Source organism: Zingiber officinale, chromosome 6A, assembly GCF_018446385.1.
Source record: "Zingiber officinale cultivar Zhangliang chromosome 6A, Zo_v1.1, whole genome shotgun sequence".
NCBI classification, from domain to species: Eukaryota; Viridiplantae; Streptophyta; class Magnoliopsida; order Zingiberales; family Zingiberaceae; genus Zingiber; species Zingiber officinale.
Window position 1 is genome coordinate 87,735,647 of NC_055997.1, and position 23,440 is coordinate 87,759,086.

General features: G+C 37.5%; 1 protein-coding gene and 3 non-coding genes across 4 annotated transcripts; 3 read left to right on the top strand and 1 right to left on the bottom strand.

Annotated features, from left to right (window-relative positions):
* Window positions 1-4,089: 4,089 nt before the first annotated feature.
* Window positions 4,090-7,433, bottom strand: LOC121996819 (protein KINESIN LIGHT CHAIN-RELATED 1-like). The gene is made up of 2 exons (XM_042550941.1): window positions 5,777-7,433; window positions 4,090-4,536 (listed from the first exon to the last, which is right to left on the bottom strand). The coding sequence occupies exons 1-2, from the start codon at window positions 7,375-7,377 to the stop codon at window positions 4,305-4,307; spliced, it is 1,833 nt and encodes a 610-aa protein (XP_042406875.1). The 5' UTR covers window positions 7,378-7,433; the 3' UTR covers window positions 4,090-4,304.
* A 13,124-nt stretch (window positions 7,434-20,557) lies between these two features.
* On the top strand, window positions 20,558-20,719 carry LOC121998836. The gene has a single exon (XR_006116628.1). It is a non-coding gene; the product is annotated as a U1 spliceosomal RNA (small nuclear RNA).
* Window positions 20,720-21,901: 1,182 nt separating this feature from the next.
* On the top strand, window positions 21,902-22,063 carry LOC121998848. The gene has a single exon (XR_006116639.1). It is a non-coding gene; the product is annotated as a U1 spliceosomal RNA (small nuclear RNA).
* Window positions 22,064-23,262: 1,199 nt separating this feature from the next.
* Window positions 23,263-23,424, top strand: LOC121998895. Its single transcript, XR_006116682.1, has one exon. It is a non-coding gene; the product is annotated as a U1 spliceosomal RNA (small nuclear RNA).
* The last annotated feature ends 16 nt before the right edge of the window (window positions 23,425-23,440 follow it).

Genomic DNA, 23,440 nt, shown 5'->3' on the forward strand with positions numbered 1-23,440 from the left:
GAAAAAGGTTTTATATGAAGTAAGGTTCACTTCAGTTGTATGATTAGCGTATTTGTCAATGTATACTGATATGGTGCATATTCATGGGGTCAGTAAGATGATGTGGTTAGGAGTCAAGACCACCAGATAGTCAAAAGTCAAACCTCCGTGGCTAGTCAGAAGTCCAGCTTACGTGGAGGTCAAAAGTCAAATTTACGTGGAGGTCAGAAGTTCAGCCTCCGTGGCTGGTCAAAAGTCAAGCTTATGTGGCCAGGGTCAAGGTCTTAGCTGACGGGGCGGTCAAAGGATAGGATTATAAGTTGGACAAGTGTCAGCCCTGATAGCGGTCAAGGATCGGGCTCACGGGCCAGGTACAACTGAAGACTGAGCCCACAAGCCAAGTAAAGGTAAAGGAAAGAAGGCCCTTGGCATAGAACAGATCGGGCGTACAGGTCGGGATGTACAAGCCATGGATAACAATAGAGAGGCAAGTCGGGAAACAGACCGGGCGTACAGGTCGGGACGTACAAGCCATGGATAACAATAGAGAGACAGGTCGGGAAACAGATTGGGCATACAAGTCGGGACGTACAAGTCATGGATAACAATAGAGAGACAGGTCGGGAAACAGACCGAGCGTATAGGTCGGGACGTACATGCCATGGATAACAATAGAAAGGCAGGTCGGGAAGCAAACCGAGCGTACAGGTCGGGACGTACAAGCCATGGATAACAATAGAGAGGCAGGTCGGGAAACAGACCGGGCGTACAGGTCGGGACGTACAAGCCATGGATAACAATAGAGAGGCAGGTCGGGAAACAGACCGGGCGTACAGGTCGGGACGTACAAGCCATGGATAACAATAGAGAGGCAAGTCCCAAGCGACTCTAGTCTAGATCTGAGGGAAACAGACCGGACGTACAGGTCGGGACATACAAGCCATGGATAACAATAGAGAGGCAGGTCCCAAGCGACTCTAGTCTAGATCTGAGGGAAACAGACCGGGCGTATAGGTCGGGACGTACAAGCCATGGATAACAATAGAGAGGCAGGTCGGGAAACAGACCGGGCGTACAGGTCGGGACATACAAGCCATAGATAACAATAGAGAGGCAGGTCGGAAATAGACCGGGCGTACAGGTCGGGACGTACAAGACATGGATAACAATAGAAAGGCAGGTCGGAATATAGACATGGTGTACAGGTCGGAACGTATAAGTCACGGATAACAACATACAGAGACAGGTTGGAATACAGACCACGGAGTATAGACCTAGCATTCAGGCACTACAGGACAAACAAGTCAGGGAATCGCAACTGCATGTCAGAGAATGCCAGAGAATAATCAGTGTGTTAGGGAATATGCGAACAGTTAGAACTCAGTACCCCTTTTGATTCCATCGACAGCCTATAAGAAGGTGCCACATGTCATTCACCGCCAGACAAAGCCTGACAGCCAACATTTCCTGACATCCGTCAGATCCAGAAACTTCCGTTGGAGTATAAAAAGGGATGTTTTGTCCCTTATGCAGGTACGCTCACTCGTCATTTCTCACTAGTCTTTACTTTTCGTCTTTTCTCTATGTTTTCTGGGAAAAAAGTACCTGACTTGAGCGTCGGAGGGCCTGACCCGAGGACTTTTTTTTCTGATTTCTGGTCTCTAACGACTCGGGTGCTCGTTTGAGTGTGCGCAAGGCCGTATTGTCATCACCCTGGTCATCTCCCTTCGTCAGCCACTCGTGCGGACCTTTTTAGGGGGTGCCAGGTAGATCCGACGCCTCGGCAACTTTCCGTCAATTTCCAGTACATCGAGGTCCACCTTCATCTGACTCAACTTTCGGACGGAATCATATACCATTGATAAATCTTTATTTGAATCGAATCGTACTCAGTGCTCTATCTTTAGTGAAAACCTCGTTGGCCCTTCACCAAAGTTGTATGTCATTCGATCATACTAGCTCAATGATAGTATTGATGCAATGGGCATGGCTCGAATCATGATAAAAATCATGTATACACCCTTCCATATGCTAGCGAACTATAATTTTCTGATTTATCTTTCTAATCGTACACCCAAAATACTTTTTATGACAAAATTTCATTTTATTTCATGAAAAAATCATTTAATAAAAATACCCCCCTCCCCAACACGGTGCAGAGGCAAGGTGTTTGATGGATTCATAAAGTACCATGATTCAAAACCCACCTAGGATAGATATCGACTTTAAAGTGGATTTTCGACTGTGGGACAAGTTACCACGAGCACTTTCAGATTTTCCACTTCCCCCATCCCAAGTGCTTATAAATAGCCTGGTTAGCATGCTCTCCCTTGTGTAACTAATTCAACCATGAAGCTCCTCACTCTACTCGCCTTCCTTCTTCTCATCACTCTCTCAACATCCATCAAGACATCTTCATCGACTGCAGTCTTCACTCATCGCAAGCTCAATCACGGCAATCAGCAACAGCAGAAGGATGTAACTACTGCAAACATCAACAATCAGCTTCCGTCTAACAACAACAACAATAACAACAATAAAACTATGAGAGTAGGAAATGGATTTGGTGCGGCAAGCAAAGACGAAGCAATTGGTGCCAAGAAGGACTTGGACATGGAGAATCACCATACTACTGATGCCTCAGTTTGGATAGCCGCTCATAATGGACCTGCACCAGAAAGGAAAAACTAGGGTTTGATCTGCATGAATATATAATTAATTAGTATATGCATGAAATAAATGAGGTACGTAGACTGAAGTTTAGTGCTGCTAATTAAGCTGTGTAAGTAATCAGCTTATGCATGTAATGATCATGTTAAACCCATCTGTACTTATGCATAGTATGTATTAATGTGATAACTAGTTAATTAGCTAATGATGGTTCATATTTTATTTATAGATAAATAGATAGATAGATGGGCATAATAAAATTAATCAATGATTAATTAGAACGACCGATAAGGAAACACATACTGTATGAATTTTTCATTACTTGTGTTAGTCGATGTGCTCTTCAGGAGATGTGAGTAAAGGTTGTGTTTTGATCCTCATAAAGTAAGGTGCGTGGACGCGGAGGTGGAAGGCATTGCGAGAAGGTTGTGTTTTGAAACTTTTCGATTTTCCTTTGAGGTTTTGTTCTACTAAACTAAACTTTTCGACGAAGATCAAAGTTATTTTGAGGTTAAAAGGCTAGATCATCTTTTAAAGAATTTGACCAACTTATCAATCAATGAAGATCTATAGCTATTACGACCACAATTGTAAGGAATATATATACTACTAATCTATCGCGCGATTGAAGGAATCTACAAGAGTCGAATGCAATGCATGAGTTAAGTGAATTGAATATAATGAGATGATGGGTGGTTATCACACAAGCAAAGTCAGATGTATTAGTAGAATGAAACAATAGATTGAACTCATTGAATGACGCTGACGAGCTAAACAAGCGGTCGGAATTAGATGCGAATGGGTTAAGTCGAGCACATAGGTTTTGTATTGTTCAAGTAGGTCGTGTGGGTTAGATAAATGGAGAGCTAGGGATGGACAGGTTAAGTGGTTTGACCAAGAAGGGTCGATTAGACTGAGTGAGTTAGTTGGCTCAAAAAACAGCTAATTAAGATAAATGAATTGGACAAGATAAGATCAAGTGAATGAGTCAAGCAAGTTAAACAAGTTTTAACCGTGGTATATCTTTTGCTAGATAGGAGTTTTCCTAATTACCATGATTACTTCCAAATGGCCGACAACAATCATTCCGTGTGATAGGCATCGCATTCAAATATGGCCAAGCCAACACCCGAATGTCTCCCTAATGCATCGAAACAGAAAATAAATAAATAATAATAATAAAATTGTGAACTACATACGCATATATATATAATACACGATGGCAACTACACATAAAATGTGACTTATTTCAGTGAGAGATGAGAGCAACTACAGACTAAAAGCAGTTTACAGACCTCAGACGATAAGCACCAACTCTTAAATGATTTCTTTCAGTGAGATAATAAATGATGTCTATCACTCAGAATCATGCAGGTTGGTGCAAAACAGTTGCATCATCCACTGTTATTACCAGATGCATGAAATTCATAACATTTGATCTTAAATAAGAAGTGAAAAATATAATAACGAAATTTGCACTGTACAACACTAACAAAGATGAAAGTAATGTCAAAATATAGGCACTAATCAAGCAACTCAAGAATATCTCTAGTATCTATATTTGGAAAATGTTAAGGGGCCTGCTCATCTATTCAACCCAAAATGAGAGCTCATTTGGAATGAGTGCAGCCTTTATTTAAAAGGAACAGGACTGCCTAAATTGGGCAATCTGGGGCTCTATAGGAAGAATCATCCTGAGCAGATTTGTTTTCCAACAAGAACGTCGGTAAGGAATTTGCAGGAAATACAGCATGGCGTTCCCCTCGGACCTTTTTCTTTAGCTGCTCCATGAGGCGGTGGGATTCTCTAATGTCAAGCCATGAACCGGACCCATTATTTTCCCAAGCATCTATTACATGTTGCTGGAACTCCATTGCGCGTTCATAACTGCAATCAGAAGTGTTATCTTTTGATTAACATAGTTTTCTTATACAAAATAGCAAAACAAAACAGCAGGTCATTCCATCATTATAAAAAAAACTAAAAAAATTTTGGGGAAAACCTAGAACTTTGGTCATTACCAAATCACATACCATTTTTTCGCCCTTTGTTTTATAATTAGTGTATCAGAGTGAGATTGCTTAAATGGATTGTGAGGCCACTAGAAAAGAATAAGTTTCTCATAGGAAGATGAGCTAACATTTTAATTTCCTTACCTATCAAACTATATTTCCACCTTCGCTTATACAAGTGTATAACAACATTAGAATTTAGAAGAGCGAGTTTCTCACAAGATGAGCTACCATTTTTAGTGAAAGATATAGACATTGCCACATCCATGGATCCAACATAACTAAGAAATAATTGACCTTATTCATGTAATCATATTTCTATTACGTGTTTTACAACTTTTGAATCCATGGAAGGCCTTTTTCTCTTGCAATGAATCAATTAACACCTTGAAAGCAGTAATTTCTTTCAAGTTAGAACACAAACAGTATGCAGCTTGGACACGGAAGTCTATAACATCAACAATGAACCTTACTTTAATTTTTGAGATAAGAAGTCATTTGTGTGATACTAGTAAAGATTACCAAAAAACTGAATAATGTTCAACTGTGAATCATTAGTACTATGCCCTTGCTTCTTCAATGTTCTTAAGGCCTCCTCAGGTAAAGTAGAAAGCTTTTGCACACAAGGCCTTACGTGATAAGAATATACAAAAGCAATATTTGTTGCAAAAAAAAAAAATAGATAAGGGCTAAAGCGCATCAATTACTAAAACACATTAATTCTGACAAAATTGGAGAACTTTTTAAATTATATATATTATCAATGGACTAGGCAAGGAACACTGAATATGAATACCAGCAAGTAGAATGTATAACTTATGCAGCATTCCTGATGTTGCATATTATCAATATTCAGAATAGTGTTTACCTATATTAATAGCTACTAAGATGTATCATGTGGCGACTGGATGCAAAGAGAAAATGTTTACGAATATTAGAGAAATATCCTAATTTACCATGATGATGACCTTATTATACTTCACTAAGAATACGGATTCACGTGTTAGTGACCAGTATAGTAGCAGAATTCTAGAACACGTGTCTAATAAGAATTAGTGAATGAAATACCCATAGAATAATGATAGTATGTAAATCACAAGAACACGATTGTATACCTTCCCATGGTTCCATAAGCATTAGCAATGCATTGGTATGTATCAATTGAATCCTCATGTTGTAGCCCAAATGACTCGTCAATTATGTCCTTTGCACGAAGAAACATCTCCACCGCAGATTGTGGCTGATTCGTGTCCAAATATGCTTGCCCTAAATGCTTAGTGGCTAATCCTAAACCGAAATGTTTTGGACCAAAACAGTCTTTTATCTTCACAATTGCACTTTCTAAGTACGGAATTGATAGTGGTACCCTCTTTGTATAGAGAAGCAGCCACCCAACCCTTGCTGAGACACTTCCCTCCAGATGCCTCTCTTGTGGAAGATCCTGAAGAATAGCAAGGGTCCTCTTCATCAAAGACAAAGCAATCTCATAAACATCCATTGTCTCATACAACATAGACATCTCTACATATGCTCCAGCAACCTTTGAAGGAGACTCTGCTTCCTTCTTATCAAGAATACCACAAGCAATTTCCAAACATCTCTTAGCATCACCAAACTTCTCTTGGTTACACAAACATTTAGCCATTGAGATAAGCACAAAGGCTCTTGTCTCACTTTCTTTCTCGGTCTTCTGAGCTACCCTTTTGAGTGTTTGTGTCGCAAGTTCCAATCTACCTAATTCAATCAATATGTTAGCCCCATCAATTTCGACCTCACACAACTGCTCATCGAGGCCTAAACACTCCAATGCCCTCCTGGACAGCTCGCTCTGCTCCAAGGCCTCCTCATACTCTTCCAAGCCACTATAAATAACCCCAAGAAGGCGCCTAACCTGGATGACCTCTTCAGAACTTTCCCGAAAATGTCTCATATAAATCTCTAATGCCCTCAAGCCCAGTGGCAAAGCCTCGTCAAAAACCAGAACAACAGCCAAAGCTTCTGCCAGATCCTTGCAGGCGCTACCCATTTGCTTTGAATTACCCTCCAAGATCGTACCTTTCAGCTCAAAAGAGTTCCGTAGATGGGTCAAAGCCGCCCACCTTCGCCCCATTGCAGTCTTAGTATTCGCGAGTTGGAGCTGAACAGCGACAGTAGTCATAACAACATCTTTCTGCGCGGAGATTTCTCCCCGTGTGACCTCAAGGATCTGATCCGCAGTTTCCAAGGAGTCCAAGCTGTCGTCGTACCTCCTCATCTTGCGAGTGATGGCACCCATCAGGCAAAGGACCTTTGCAACAGGGAGCGACCATCCTCCGTCCCTCTTCTCAAAAAACTGCAGGGCTTTGACAGAAAAGGCGAGGGCTTTCTCCAAGTCTTCTGACCCTAGCAAGTCAAGCTGTTCGGACAGGCGGACCGTGTCATCGTCGAGGGAGGACTCCAGTGATTCGAAGGCGGCGAGTACCTCCGAGACCGTGTTTAGAGATTTAGGAGGAGTCGGCCCAACGGAGACTGTCCGGATGCCGCGGCGAAGGGGGCAACTGGGAAAATGCGGAGGGAAGAAGGGGGGAAGCAGGAGACAGCAGCTGGGGAACGGAGAGATGGGAGAAGGGGCTAGGGCAGAGAAGCGAGAGAGGAAACTGGTGAGAGGAGCGCCAGAGAGGCGGGTTTTGGGGAGCGAGGAGAGTGACAGCAGAGAAGCAGAGACTGCTCGCTTCATGGCGAAGCGAGCAAGGAAGCATCGAAGCCGAAGGGCATCGAATTCGAGGTTACAGAAACCCTCGAAAGCTCTTCACCTCGAGTCTCTCATGGACCGGGCCCTCATTCGGTCATTCATGCAAGGCCGTGCCCAAACGGCCCGTGATTTGTTCCAAGTTTTGTTCGATCAAAATTCTACCAAACATCCCTAAAATGTAATCCGTCCCTAGATAATAAGGGGAGGTAAACAACTGATAGCTACTAGTCATTAATGTACACGACTGATAACTAGTAGTTATTAATGTACATGATCAAGATATAAGAGAAGATATATTTAGACACATCGGATTTCGACCCTAAGATCTCATGTAGTAACACTCCATGTCTTAACCACAATACTATCCAATGAAATACTAACGAATAATTCTTGATCTTTCTCTTCCTCAATCAATCAATATTAAAATACTAACGAATAATTCTTGATCTTTCTCTTCCTCAATCAATCAATATTATATTTTAATATTTATTGATGGTTTAATTATATATTTATCTCTATTTATATATCCATTTTAACCTCTTTATTTTTATAATCTGTTATAATAATTTTGAGATTATGTAATTTTGAGCAAAATTACTATATATAAAATATATATAGTAATTTTAAATTAAAAGTTATCATAATATATAATAATTTTGGATAAAAATGAGGTAAAAAAAGTTTTTTAAGGATAAAAATGGTATATAATAATACTGAAATAACAGTTTTTTTATATGAAAATTGGTATAAAAAATGTTCTTTGCTATTTTTAAAAATTAGACCGCTATCTAATTTAGCCAAGAAGAAATATATGATTAATTCTATTAATACAATTAATAGGAGTATAGAATAAAAATTATTGCCTCAGTATAATACAGTGGGATGGTGCTAGGAGGACATTAAAGCCCCGGGTTAGAGTATAGCGGAAAGGTATTCAATTGTCATTCAAATATTTACGGTTCGATTTTTAATTACGATACATTTGTAGAAATTTTTCTTCTAAATGGGATTCACAATCAATGGATACTGGACTTTTGTACCACCCGCTGTGAGCGCTTCCCGATTTATTCTGATAACTTATGAAAAACTTCCGTGAAACCTGATTGGTCACCCAAGGTTTGACGTTACTTGACCTGATTAATCAATTTTATTGAGTTGGTTAGTGCGGGGTATAATTACTACTATAAGGCAAAAGTTTGAATCTCGATAAAGTTAAGAAAAAAAAGTCCGCCTCGCATTGGTCAACTATAATTTTCTGATTTACTTCCTCACAGATGGTCATGAGATTAATCTTGTGAAACCGTTGGGATGATGAATTTCACTTTTTACTATCATAAGTGAATATTAAAGTATCATGGTTTAATTTTTCGTTGAAACATGCATATTTTTTATTTGAAGGAAAAATTATAGGAAGTGACACGAAGTATGATTATCCGAGTGCGATTGGGTAGCCTTGTTGAATTAAATGCATGAATCACAAGTTAAATTCTATAAACACTTAACAACCTTTGCATTTTAGTTGATCACGTGCTTGGTGTTTGTCGTCAAAAGAGCAATTACATGAGTTTACGAGCTAAATCCCTTTTTTTATGGATGTTCTATCTCTTGCAAGAAAAAGAAAGTCACAGCCAACCCTCTCATGCTTTTCCTTGGGCGTTCATTTATAAAGGAGTAAAGTGTGGGATAAGTGGGCAATTTAGAAACTGCCCACGTCCTTGTCTCCTGCTACAAACATCTTTCACTCATCCAAGCCAAGCCACATAAATTATATTAAAATTTAGAACATCCAATTTATACTTAAGGAAAAAAGTGATTCGTACGATAGCAAACATACTGAACGATTAAAGCTAAAAAAGTTATTACACTTTATATAGCTACTTTATAAGATAAATTGGAGACATCAATATCTTACATTTATCCCAATTAAATCATTATATCAATATGAACATTTTTAATCTCACACAACTACTATTATGTATTCAATATCTCCAATCAATATAATTAATCATAATTATATTTTATACACTCAAAAATATTTTTAGTTAGAATGCATTTATTTTAATCAATAGTTTTCTTAGCCATGTTCCATAGTCAATAGGATATAAGTTAAAGTAGTATACTCTGATTAAATTTCAAGTAAATAGTTAAATAGGTAAAATCGAGTATAGGTTAAATTTCATATTGTTAGGATCAAAAGTAGCTAGAGGGGGGGTGAATAGCTCGTCGCGTTCGCTCGGTGCTCGGCGTTGCTTGTTCCTTCAAAGATGCGCAGCGGAAAATACAGAAACAAACACAACAACGCTAACACGGTTGGTTTACTTGGTATCCACCTCACAAGAGGTGACTAGTCCAAGGATCCACGCCACGCACGCACCCTCCACTATGAAAACACTCCTTTTCGGTAACTACCGAGGGCAGAGAAGCCCTACAAGACTCTCAGTACAAGAAGAAAGGAAAGGGAAACAAAATACAAGCGCAAAGCTTACAATGAGTACAGAAAACCCTAACCCTAGCTTCTCTTCTTGCCTTTGATCCGCCTCTTGACTTGGAAAGCTTCCAAGATCCTTCAAGAACTGGCGATCTGATCTTTGAGAGCGCTGTGGAGGAGTAGGCGAGAGCTCTGGAGTGAATCGGTGAAGTTCTGCCACAGCCATCGAACGCCTGCAGCTATAAACGATGTCAACGATCGGATCCCGATCGATTCGAATGTTCCCAATCGATCGGGGAGGCTTTGGATCGATCCACGGATCGATCCAGAGCACCTCTGTGCTGGATCGATCCACGGATCGATCCAGCGCTTATCGCGCGAAGCAGCCGCGTCCCAATCGATCCACTGATCGATTGGGACCTCTGGATCGATCCACGGATCGATCCAGAAGCTCTCTGTTCGCTGGGACAGGTCTGGATCGATCCACTGATCGATCCAGAGCCTGGATCGATCCACTGATCGATCCAACACTTGGTTTTTGTCCAAAACCAAGTCCTAAACCTCCCAAACCAACATCCGGTCAACCTTGACCTGTTGGTATGTCATGCCTAGCATCTAGTCACTCCCTTGACCTGCTAGGACTCCCTTACCAAGTGTCCGGTCAATCCCTTTGACCCACTTGGACTTTTCTCTGTGCCAAGTATCCGGTCAATCCCTTTGACCTACTTGGACTTTTCTTTCATGCCAAGTATCCAGTCAATCCTTTGACCTACTTGGACTTCCCCACCCCAGATGTCCGATCATCCTTGATCCATCTGGATTTTCCCTTGCCTGGCTTCACTCACCAGGACTTTCACCTAGCTTCACTCACTAGGGTTTTCATCTGCCTAGCTTCACTCACTAGGACTTTCACCTGGCTTCACTCACCAGGATTTCTATCTGCCTAGCTTCACTCACTAGGACTTTCACCTGGCTTCACTCACCAGGATTTCCATCTGCCTAGCTTCACTCACTAGGACTTCCTTCTGCCTGGCTTCACTCACCAGGACTTTTCTTCTGCCTGGCTTCACTCACCAGGACTTTCATTTTGCCTAACATCCCAGTTAGGACTTCCCAGTCAAGTATCCAGTCAACCTTGACCTACTTGACTCTTCTTCAATCAATATCTTATTGTCAAACATCTAAACCCAAACCAAGACTCAGCTTGGTTACCCAGGTCAACCTTGACCTGAGGGATATTGCACCAACAATCTCCCCCTTTTTGATGTTTGACAATACCACAATAACACTTACAATCCCATATGTAAGTTAGGCTAATCCCATAGCCTCCTTCTTCATGCCACTAGGTAATGAAAGCATAAATTAAGCTCTTCATTCTCCCCCTAAGAGGGCAAACTCCCTCTAGGTAATGAAAGCCTAACTTACTCCCTTTCATGAGTCCTTTCATTCTCCCCCTATGACCTTCCCATAGGTAATGAAGGACTAAGCTTAACCATACATTCTCCCCCTATTGGCACACATCAACCCATCGTTGGACACACATCAACCTATGCTCTAATTCTGGGCACACTTCAACAAATTCATTTGTTGAAGACTCTCCCCCTGAAGAGTTGCTCATCGTTGTTCACAACATCACTCGTTGTGATCAACACGATAATGAAGGTCCCATACCTTTCATTTATCCTTAACTTCTCCCTCAATGTAGACAACTACCCAACTTTGAGCATTATCTACTACTTGAGTGTCCACTTGAAATAATGAGGATATCCACTCCCCATTTCTCCCCATTTCAAGTTTAAATGCTCAACCTTGAGCAAGTTTACAACAGAAGGTTAACCACCTTCCAAGGTTCATGAAAAATAATTTTCATGTCTTTAAAGAGTCCCTCCCCCTAAAGACATGGTGGTAACTTCTGTCATTGCACCAACAATGACTTGGAATCCCTAAAACATTAGGAAACCCAAATTTGGAAGTTTTGAGGTTCAAATATTCAAAATTTGAAACATCCTCAACCTAAACTTCTACTTAGTCTTCGTTAATCAATCCATCCTTGTTTTCAACATGAAAACATCCTTTGTATGTATACAAATGTATTTAAGGGGTTTGGAATGGTTACCTAGACTCAAAGAGGTTCAAAGATGCTGAAATCAGGCCTTCCCAGCCAAAATCAGAACTTGGATCGATTGGAGTTGGGTTCCAATCGATTGAACCTTTCGAATCGATCCACGGATCGATTCAGACTCCTGATCGATCGGCTGATCGATCCAGAGCTTCTCTGGAATTGCCGTTGAATCGATCCATGGATCGATTCATGGAACTCAATCGATCCATGGATCGATCGAGACTCGATAGTTGCTGAAATTCCATTTCGGTCATCGAAACCCCTAGAAAATTCTACAAAAATCTAAAAATTATGAAATTTCGTGTAGACATTATTTAGGGCATACTTAATCATGGAAAAATAGTTTTCTATGAAAATACATCATATTTTCAAAGATTGACACAAACTTGAAAACTTGCACAAACTTTAGTGTTTTTCTTCAAGTTTGTGTCTAACTATTCAATGGTGATTACTATCAAAAGATAGCCTTCACCAAGGTTTTCCAAAAACATTTTAAAAACATTTTCAAAACCAATATCCCATCATGTTCCTTGGGCATAATGCACATGACTTGTACATTAGCTTTCCCAATGATGGGAAACACATAACTATGTGTTTTGATGAATTTAAAACTCAAAGGAATGCACTAAATCAATATCTTGAGCTTTGTTCATCATCCTAACATCTCACTTGTATCTAATGTGCACTGAAACACATACAAGTCATCTTATAGGTCTTTGTGAGATGTAAGATTTTGGTTTTGCCCTATTCTAGGGATCATGCATATCTATCTAGGCATTTTGAGAGGTAGACATCCACAAAGGATGTTACTTGTCAATAAGTGTCGTTAAATGCCATTTGTCCTTAATTACAAGGAATTAAACTTAATGCATGATTATGTTATGGCATACATCAAAAGAAAATAATTTTCAAAAGAAAATATCCTATTGCTACATGATGTATGAATGTCATGACATGGTATTTTTTGGATTTTTCATAATAAAACATGAATGTAAAAATAGACATGATGTCATGGCATATGATGGGCAAACAATCATGGCAAGATTTAGCATAAATAAAATATACCTAGATTAACTATCTAAGTATCCTTAAAGTCTTAGCTAAACTTACAACTTAAACCTAGATTGCCCTAAAGTGCTTCAAGAAAATGCCAAAGCCTAAGTTTGCATTTCTTATTCCCTTGATTAATTTATGCCAATTAAAATAAACATGTCCTCAAATGTTGGCATAATTCATTTTTCCTCAAGAGTAGCACTTTTAAATTTAAGGCCCGGATTGCCTTAAATTGCCTAAGAACATACCAAAATCCCAACTTGATAGTTCTTATGAATTTCCCAATATGTGCCATTTAAGATTAAAATCAATTCTTCCACCATTAGGCACATTTTACTCTTTCAAGGAGTAATCAATAGGTCCATTTCATTTTCAAAGGTTAACTAAACCTTGAAAATGCTCCTTGAGTGTCAATTTCCTCAAAGTTGGGTTAACTACCCTTCTAATCGGAGCTGACACTCTCTAACCCATCTATGGGGTAGAGAAGATGCTCCTAGGAACCCAACACCTATTGGTGCTCCTTGGATGCTCTAGGTACTCACTAGGGATAACTTCCCTAGATACCTTCCTAGTGACCTTGTTGGGCTTCTTAGAAGCCTTGGTCACATTTTCTAGGTCAACTCTAGGGATAGCCTCCCTTGTGACCTTGTTTGTGACTTTCTTAGACTTCTTAGAAGTCTTAGTCACATTTGTTGCAAAAATACTCTTAGGGATGACTTCCCTAGTATTTTTGGCTTGACCACTAGACCTAGGGTTTGTTCCATAACTATATGGAACTCTATGGTAAGAGGGCACATCCTTCTTAGCCTTTGGTTTGTATCCCAAACCTCTATGGCCATTGGATGGCTTTTGTACCCCTAGACCTAGGCTATGCTCATTTTGGCCTAATAGGATATTTTCCATCCTTCTTAGGGTCTTTTCCATTTTATCAAGTCTTGACCTCAAGACTTGATTTTCCATCACTAAGTCCTTAGTTTTTGGTTTTCCATTAAGTCCATGAGCATTTTTGTTTCTAGGCTTGTAGCTACAATCCTTAGAGTTCTTGCCTAGACTTTTACCTACATTCCTAGCCTTAGGTGTAGTAGTTTTGGCATGTAGGGCCACATGCTTTTCCTTAAAGCCCTCATGCTTCCTATTCTTATGGTAAATCGCATTAAAATGATAAAAATTAGAACTATCATGCTTTTTACCATAATGTAAAGGAGTAGGCTCAATAAATGTTACCTTCTTCTTTACCTTGGAGGCTCCCCCTTGACTAATGCCTCCTTGAGCCTTGACCATCTTCTTCCCCTTGAGGCATTGACTCCGATAATGCCCCTTTTGATTGCAAGAGAAACATATGATATGTTCCTTGCTCTTCTTTGTTCCGGGAATGGTCTCCTCGGGCTTCTCCTTGCCCTTCTTCGTCACTTGACCCTTCTTCTTGGCCAAGTTGGGACACTTGCTCTTGTAGTGCCCACTTTCCCTACACTCAAAACATATTATATGATTTTTATTTTTAATTGAAACATTTATACCTTCTTGTGTAGGGATGACACTTGCTCCTCCATTTGCTATTTCTTGAATTTCGGAGGTGGCACCATCTTCTTCTTCTTCACTTGACCCGGATGTAGAAGCTTCTCCTTCTTCTTGATCCGGCGTCACCAAGGATTGCTCCCCCTCAATCCTAGAGGTGGAGGCTTCATCATCTTGATCATGAAACAAGGAGTATGCTCCCTCCTTGTTCCCTTCGTTGCATTCCCTTGAGGATGAAGCTTCTTGGATTTCCTCTTCTTCGGAGGTTGAGCATCTCTCAACCTCGGAGTCCTCCTCTTGGTCTTGCTCCAAAGAGTCACCCTCTCTGGATTCTTCATGATCTTGTACAGTGGAGGGGATCTCTTCATGAAGCTTGGCCAATTTGCTCCATAGCTCCTTTGCATCTTCAAACTCTCCAATTTTGCAAAGGATGGTGCTTGGCAATAAATTGACCAAAAGCTTGGTCACTTTGTCATTGGCCTCGCACCTTTGGACTTGCTCCGGGCTCCATTTGCTTTTCTTTAGAACTTTGCCCTTTGAATTTCTTGGAACCTTGAAACCTTCCATTAGAGCAAACCATTGCTCTATCTCCATCATAAGAAAATTTTCGATTCTTGATTTCCAAGAATCGAAACTCGTAGAAGTGTATGGTGGAGCCACCCTTGTGTCAAATCCAAGTCCATCTTGGAATTGCATCTTGAAGTTGAGCTTGATAAAATCTTGAACTTGAAGAATTTGCTTCAACTTCTTCACCCTCTAGCTTTTCTTGTTATGCTTGACCCTTCCGGCGATGATTCCGGTGAAGAGCGGCCTCGCTCTGATACCACTTGTTAGGACCAAAAGTAGCTAGAGGGGGGGGGGGGGGGGAATAGCTCGTCGCGTTGGCTCGGTGCTCGGCGTTGCTTGTTCCTTCAAAGATGCGCAGCGGAAAATACAGAAACAAACACAACAACGCTAACACGGTTGGTTTACTTGGTATCCACCTCACAAGAGGTGACTAGTCCAAGGATCCACACCACGCACGCACCCTCCACTATGAAAACACTCCTTTTCGGTAACTACCGAGGGCGGAGAAGCCCTACAAGACTCTCAGTACAAGAAGAAAGGAAAGGGAAACAAAATACAAGCGCAAAGCTTACAATGAGTACAGAAAACCCTAACCCTAGCTTCTCTTCTTGCCTTTGATCCGCCTCTTGACTTGGAAAGCTTCCAAGATCCTTCAAGAACTGGCGATCTGATCTTTGAGAGCGCTGTGGAGGAGTAGGCGAGAGCTCTGGAGTGAATCGGAGAAGTTCTTGCCGTAGCCATCGAACGCCTGCAGCTATAAACGATGTCAACGGTCGGATCCCGATCGATTCGAATGTTCCCAATCGATCGGGGAGGCTTTGGATCGATCCACGGATCGATCCAGAGCGCCTCTGTGCTCTGGAAACGCGCCTGGATCGATCCACGGATCGATCCAGCGCTTATCGCACGAAGGAGCCGCGTCCCAATCGATCCACTGATCGATTGGGACCTCTGGATCGATCCACGGATCGATCCAGAAGCTCTCTGTTCGCTGGGACAGGTCTGGATCGATCCACTGATCGATCCAGAGCCTGGATCGATCCACTGATCGATCCAACACTTGGTTTTTGTCCAAAACCAAGTCCTAAACCTCCCAAACCAACATCCGGTCAACCTTGACCTGTTGGTATGTCATGCCTAGCATCTAGTCACTCCTTTGACCTGCTAGGACTCCCTTACCAAGTGTCCGGTCAATCCCTTTGACCCACTTGGACTTTTCTCTGTGCCAAGTATCCGGTCAATCCCTTTGACCTACTTGGACTTTTCTTTCATGCCAAGTATCCAGTCAATCCTTTGACCTACTTGGACTTCCCAGCACCAGATGTCCGATCATCCTTGATCCATCTGGATTTTCCCTTGCCTGGCTTCACTCACCAGGACTTTCACCTAGCTTCACTCACTAGGGTTTTCATCTGCCTAGCTTCACTCACTAGGACTTTCACCTGGCTTCACTCACCAGGGTTTTCCATCTGCCTAGCTTCACTCACTAGGACTTTCACCTGGCTTCACTCACCAGGATTTCCATCTGCCTAGCTTCACTCACTAGGACTTCCTTCTGCCTGGCTTCACTCACCAGGACTTCCTTCTGCCTGGCTTCACTCACCAGGACTTTTCTTCTGCCTGGCTTCACTCACCAGGACTTTCATTTTGCCTAACATCCCAGTTAGGACTTCCCAGTCAAGTATCCAGTCAACCTTGACCTACTTGACTCTTCTTCAATCAATATCTTATTGTCAAACATCTAAACCCAAACCAAGACTCAGCTTGGTTACCCAGGTCAACCTTGACCTGAGGGATATTGCACCAACACATACCACTCTGAATGGTTTTATTTAATCATTTTACACACATTCTTATATTTTAAAAAATTAATATAATATAAGAAAACCAAATAAATGAAACTAAATTTATTGTGAAATTAATAGTATAAACATTTCAAATTAGTCAATTAAAAAATAATAATCCTATTTAACTTTATTAACTATCTCTCGATTACAAGTAATCGGTTCAGTCTCATAGAAATTTTTCATCGATTATCAGAATAAATTATGAATATCTGGATGATAACATCAATGTTGATTAACCAATTGCATAAGTAATTTATTTCAAATTATAAAAATGAAATAAAATTAAAAAAATGTGATATTTTATTTAAAAAATAAAGTTGTATTTTTTATTACGTAAGTAAAAAATATACTTAAAAAATTTTAAAAAAATGTATAGTTAAAAAAATTAACATAAAGATAAAAAACAAATGTAAAAAAAAAAATTAAGTTTAAAAAACAAAACACCTAAAGTTACTGTTGATTTTATAACAGAGGGAAATATAATGAAATATTAAACTAAATTATATATTAAAATTTTTAAATAAATAAAATTTTATTCATTATTTAGGTTGAACCAAATAAATTAGGTTATATTTTATTCCCCATAATTTTGATTATGTGATTACATAATGATCACTTAACCAATTAAGATTATATATGATAACTTGAACCAAACACACTTTAAAAGTTACGATTGTTAGGATGTATACTAAAAGCCTAGCTTTTGATATAAACATTTATCTAGAAATAAGAATCACATTGGTCAAATGTCTACATTTATGATAAATGTAGTTGCTTAATTAATTTATATTGTAGATAACATGGTGTGTGGTGTCACACACAGAAGATCATGTTATCGGTTCCTTATAAATTATAAACAGTAGCTCACGACCAAGATGGAAAGGAACAAACCATTGGAAGGTCGTAGTGTAATTAGGTATTAGTTTATCTTAACTATATAATTACACTAGTACACTTAGAGTGTATTGAGTAGGACCATTTGAGGTCGTTCCTTTTATATTGACTTTATGAAGGAATAAAGACCTCAGTTATTATGGAAGTGTGTGCTCTTAATCCTAATATAATAACAAGCACATATATTTGATATTTATTTCTTTAATTTAACAATGGGTGAGATTTAGTTCGATAAATCAATAAGCCCGATAAGTTGGGAAATGATATCACTTATAGTGTGTGTTGTTGATTATAGAAGGAAACTGTGTCCTAGTGATCTAGATTGAGAATGCCCCCAAGAGGAGCTCATAAGGATTGTCATGTTAAACCCTGCAGGTGGACTTAGTCCGACATGACGATGAAGTTGAGTGGTACTACTCTTGGAGCTAGATATTAATTAAGTGAGTTGTCAGTAACTTACTTAATTAGTGGACATTTGTTATCTTAAACACAGGGAGACTAACACACTCATAATAAGAAGGAGCCCAAAATATAATTTGAGATTGGTGCGGTAGTTCAATAATAGTTCTCTAGTGGAATGAATTATTATTGATAAAATTAAGTTGTATGTTCGGGGCGAACACGGGATGCTTAATTTTATTGGGAGACCAAAACCAATTCCTCCTCTCGGTCCCTATCGTAGCCTCTTAATTATAGAGTACTATACCCACCTATACCCACCTTCTTACCCATCCCATAGGGGCTGGCCAAGCTAGTTTGGAAATCAAGCTAGGGCCGGCCAAAGTTTGGTTCATGGGTGCTTCAAGGTGGCCGACCCTAGCTTGGGTTCAAGCTTGGTGTGGCCGGCCCAAATTAAAATAAAAGGATTTATATTTTTAAAATTTTTCTTATGTGGATAACATGATTTAAAAGAGAGTTTAAATTTTTAAATCTTTCCTTTTATAAGATTCTACAAAAGATTAAGAGAAGAGCTAAATCTCTTTCCTTATTTGTAGATTAAAAGGTTGATTTTAATTTTGGTAAAAACTTTTCTTTTAACCATGTTCATGATTTAAAAGTTTAAAAAATTAATAATTCTCTTTTATTAGTTTCTACAAAAGATTAAGAAAAGATTTGATATCTTTTCTTATTTGTAGAGTGAAAGGAGATTTTAATTTTTAGAGATAACTTTCCGGAAATTATCCACATGTTTAAAGAAAGATTTAATTTATAAAATTTCCTTTTTATTAACCAATCATGAAGAGATAAAATTATTAGAGAAATTTTATTTTAAAATTTCTGGAAACAAATTAGGAAGGTTTTAATTATTGATTGAATTAAATTTTCTTTGCTTAGTTTATTGTGGCTGGTCATGTTGATTAATAAAAGAGAAATTGATTTTATATCAATTAAATTTATTTTTCATGGCAAAAGAATTAAGGAAGTTTTTATTAAAATTTCCTTATTTGCCAAGACCAAGGATTATAAAAGAGGGGGTAGAGGTGCCTTCATGACAAGAACTCTATTCTATTTTTCTCCCTCTTTTTCTTCCATGGTGTGGCCGGCCATCCTTTCTTCCTCTCTTCTCTTTGATGGTCGAACCTCATCCTTCTTGTGGAGATTCATATGGTGGCCGAATCAAGTTTAGAGAAGAAGACGAAGAAGGAGAGAAAGAAAGCTTTGTTTCTAGCATCCCTTGGAGCATGGTGGTGGTGGCCGAACCTCTTCATCCTAGGAGAAGTTTTGATGACCGAAACTTGCAAGGAAGAAGAAGGTGCTTGGTGGTTCTCATCACGGAAGGTCGTTGCCCACACAACGTCTGAGGTTAGAAGAGGAATACGGTAGAAGATCAAGAGGTCTTTCTAAAAGGTATAACTAGTATTTTTCCTTTCCGCATCATACTAGTTATTTTTGGAAATAATACCAAATACAAGAGGCATGCGATTCTAGTATTTCGAATTTATTTTCGATGTTGTGTTCTTTTGTTTTTCTTTTTCCTTGTGATTTGATTGCTCTTTTCGGTTGACCTAAAGTTATTTAAGGAAATTAAATATTAGCTTTCCTTAAAAGGCTTTGTCTAGTCGGTGGTGGTTGCTCCCATATCCAAGAAGACCATGTGCCTCGCCACGTCAGTACTGGAAGCCAATTTTGTAAATTAAAATTTAATAGAATTAATAACCTAGGTGATTTGGATCGAAAGTGTTAAGTTCCGCAGGAGATCCAAGTCTAAACCTAAAAGAACAAATAAATTAAACTTAGGATCAAACGTGTTAAGTTTCGCAGGCGATCCGAGTTTAATTTAAAAGAACACATGGTAGCTAGGAAAAGGTTCAGACCTTTGTACAAAATTTTTGTACAGTGAAACCATTAGGTTTTCCGAGTAGCAACCAGCAACGATAAGATATTCATTTATTCAATCGATTATTTAAGAATCATTGATCCAATTAATTAGTGATAACGAAGATAGACCCCCTTAGGTATAATGATTTTTCTAAGATTAACATTAGGATTTTGATAAATGATAAAAATTTTATGTTTATTATTTATGTTTTTTTATTTTGCGACTTATTCTTAATCTTAACAAAGTATAAATATTGTAACTTTCATATTTGCATTGGAAATTTTTTAGAAACAAGTAAGTTGCTTCTCTAATCCTAATATAATCAAGTTTTAGATTATAATGAGTCCCATATTGTTAAAATAACAAGAAGCAAAATGTGAAAACTGCTATTAAAGCATATGGACATGAGCCTTTGCTCCATACTTACCTGGACGGGGTCTATGGGTGATCAAGATGGCCTAGGACCTAGCCCAATGACCTCCATTGCACTTTGGAGGGGTATTGGTCTACCATCTCCCCAAGTTGGGAGAGTGGACGTCATAATTTGTTGTAGTGGGGGTACGCGTTCGCGCGACCCCTGCCTAATTCTTAAAATAAATTATTTTATTTATTATAATCCTACTTTTAATAATAATAATAATAATAATTTTTTATATATAACATGATTGATTTTATTTAATCATTTTACACACATTCTTATATTTTTAAAAAATTAATATAATCTAAGAAAACCAAATAAATGAAACTAAATTTATTGTCAAAATTAATAGTATAAACATTTCAAATTAGTCAATTAAAAAAATGATAATCCTATTTAACTTTATTAACTATCTCTCGAAGTAATCGGTACAGTCTCATATAAATTTTCCACCGACGATCAGAGTAAATTGAGATAAAAATACATTATAGTTAGGGTTCGAACCGTGAATATCTGGGTGATAACATCAATGCTGATTAACCAATTGCATAAGTAATTTATTTCAAATTATAAAAATGAAATAAAATTAAAAATATGTGATATTTTATTTAAAAAATAAAGTTGTATTTTTTATTAGGTAAGTAAAAAATATACTTAAAAAAATTAAAAAAAATGTATAGTTAAAAAAATTAACATAAAGTTAAAAAAACAAATGTTAAAAAAAATTAAGTTTAAAAAACAAAATACCTAAAGTTACTGCTGATTTTATAATAGAGAAAATATAATAAAATATTAAACTAAATTATATATTAAAATTTTTAAATAAATAAATTTTTATTACATTATTTAGGTTAAACCAAATAAATTAGGTTATATTTTATTCCCCATAATTTTGATTATGTGATTACATAATGATCACTTAACCAATTAAAATTATATATGATAACTTGAACCAAACACACTTTAAAAGTTATGATAAGATATTCATTTATTCAATCGATTATTTAAGAATCATTGATCCAATTAGTTAATGATACGGTGATGAAGATAGACCCCCTTAGGTATAATGATTTTTCTAAGATTAACATTAGGATTTTGATAAATGATAAAATATTTTATGTTTATTATTTATGTTTTTTTATTTTGCGACTTATTCTTAATCTTAACAAAGTATAAATATTGTAACTTTCATATTTGCATTGGAAATCTTTTTGAAACAATTAAGTTGCTTCTCTAATCCTAATATAATCAAGTTTTAGATTATAATTAGTCCCATATTGTTAAAATAACAAGAAGCAAAATGTGAAAACTGCTATTAAAGGATATGGACATGAGCCTTTGCTCCATACTTACCTGGACGGGGTCTATGGGTGATCAAGATGGCCTATGACCTAGCCCAATGACCTCCATTGCACTTTGGAGGGGTATTGGTCTACCATCTCCCTAAGTTGGGAGAGTGGACGTCATAATTTGTTGTAGTGGGGGTACGCGTTCGCGCGACCCCTGTCTAATTCATAAAATAAATTATTTTATTTATTTTAATCCTAATTTTATTAATAATAATAATAATAATAAATTTTTATATATCACATGATTGGTTTTATTTAAACATTTTACACACATTCTTATATTTTTAAAAAATTAATATAATCTAAGAAAACCAAATAAATGAAACTAAATTTATTGTCAAAATTAATAGTATAAACATTTCAAATTAGTCAATTAAAAAAATTATAATCCTATTTAACTTTATTAACTATCTCTCGAAGTAATCGGTACAGTCTCATATAAATTTTCCACCGACGATCAGAATAAATTGAGATACAAATACATTATAGTTAGGGTTCGAACCGAGGGTTCGAACCGTAAATATCTGGGTGATAACATCAATGTTGATTAACCAATTGCATAAGTAATTTATTTAAAATTATTAAAATGAAATAAAATTAAAAATATGTGATATTTTATATAAAAAATAAAGTTGTATTTTTTATTAGGTAAGTAAAAAATATACTTAAAATTTTTTAATAAATGTATAGTTAAAAAAATTAACATAAAGTTAAAAAAACAAATGTTAAAAAAAACTTAAGTTTAAAAAACAAAACACCTAAAGTTACTGTTGACTTTATAATAGAGGTAAATATAATAAAATATTAAACTAAATTATATATTAAAATTTTCAAATAAATAAATTTTTATTATATTATTTAGGTTGAACCAAATAAATTAGATTATATTTTATTCCTCATAATTTTGATTACGTGATTACATAATGATCACTTAACTAATTAAGATTATATATGATAAATTGAACTAAACATATTTTAAAAGTTATGATAAGATATTCATTTATTCATTCGATTATTTAAGAATCATTGATCCAATTAGTTAGTGATACGGTGATGAAGATAGACCCCCTTAGGTATAATGATTTTTCTAAGATTAACATTAGGATTTTGATAAATGATAAAATATTTTATGTTTATTATTTATGTTTTTTTATTTTGTGACTTATTCTTAATCTTAACAAAGTAGAAATATTGTAACTTTCATATTTGCATTGGAAATCTTTTTGAAACAAGTAAGTTGCTTCTCTAATCCTAACATAATCAAGATTTATATTATAATTAGTCCCATATTGTTAAAATAACAAGAAGCAAAATGTGAAAACTGCTATTAAAGCATATGGACATGAGCCTTTGCTCCATACTTACCTGGACGGGGTCTATGGATAATCAAGATGGCCTATGACCTAGCCCAATGACCTCCATTGCACTTTGGAGGGGTATTGGTCTACCATCTCCCCAAGTTGGGAGAGTGGACGTCATAATTTGTTGTAGTGGGGGTACGTGTTCGCGCGACTCTTCCCTAATTCTTAAAATAA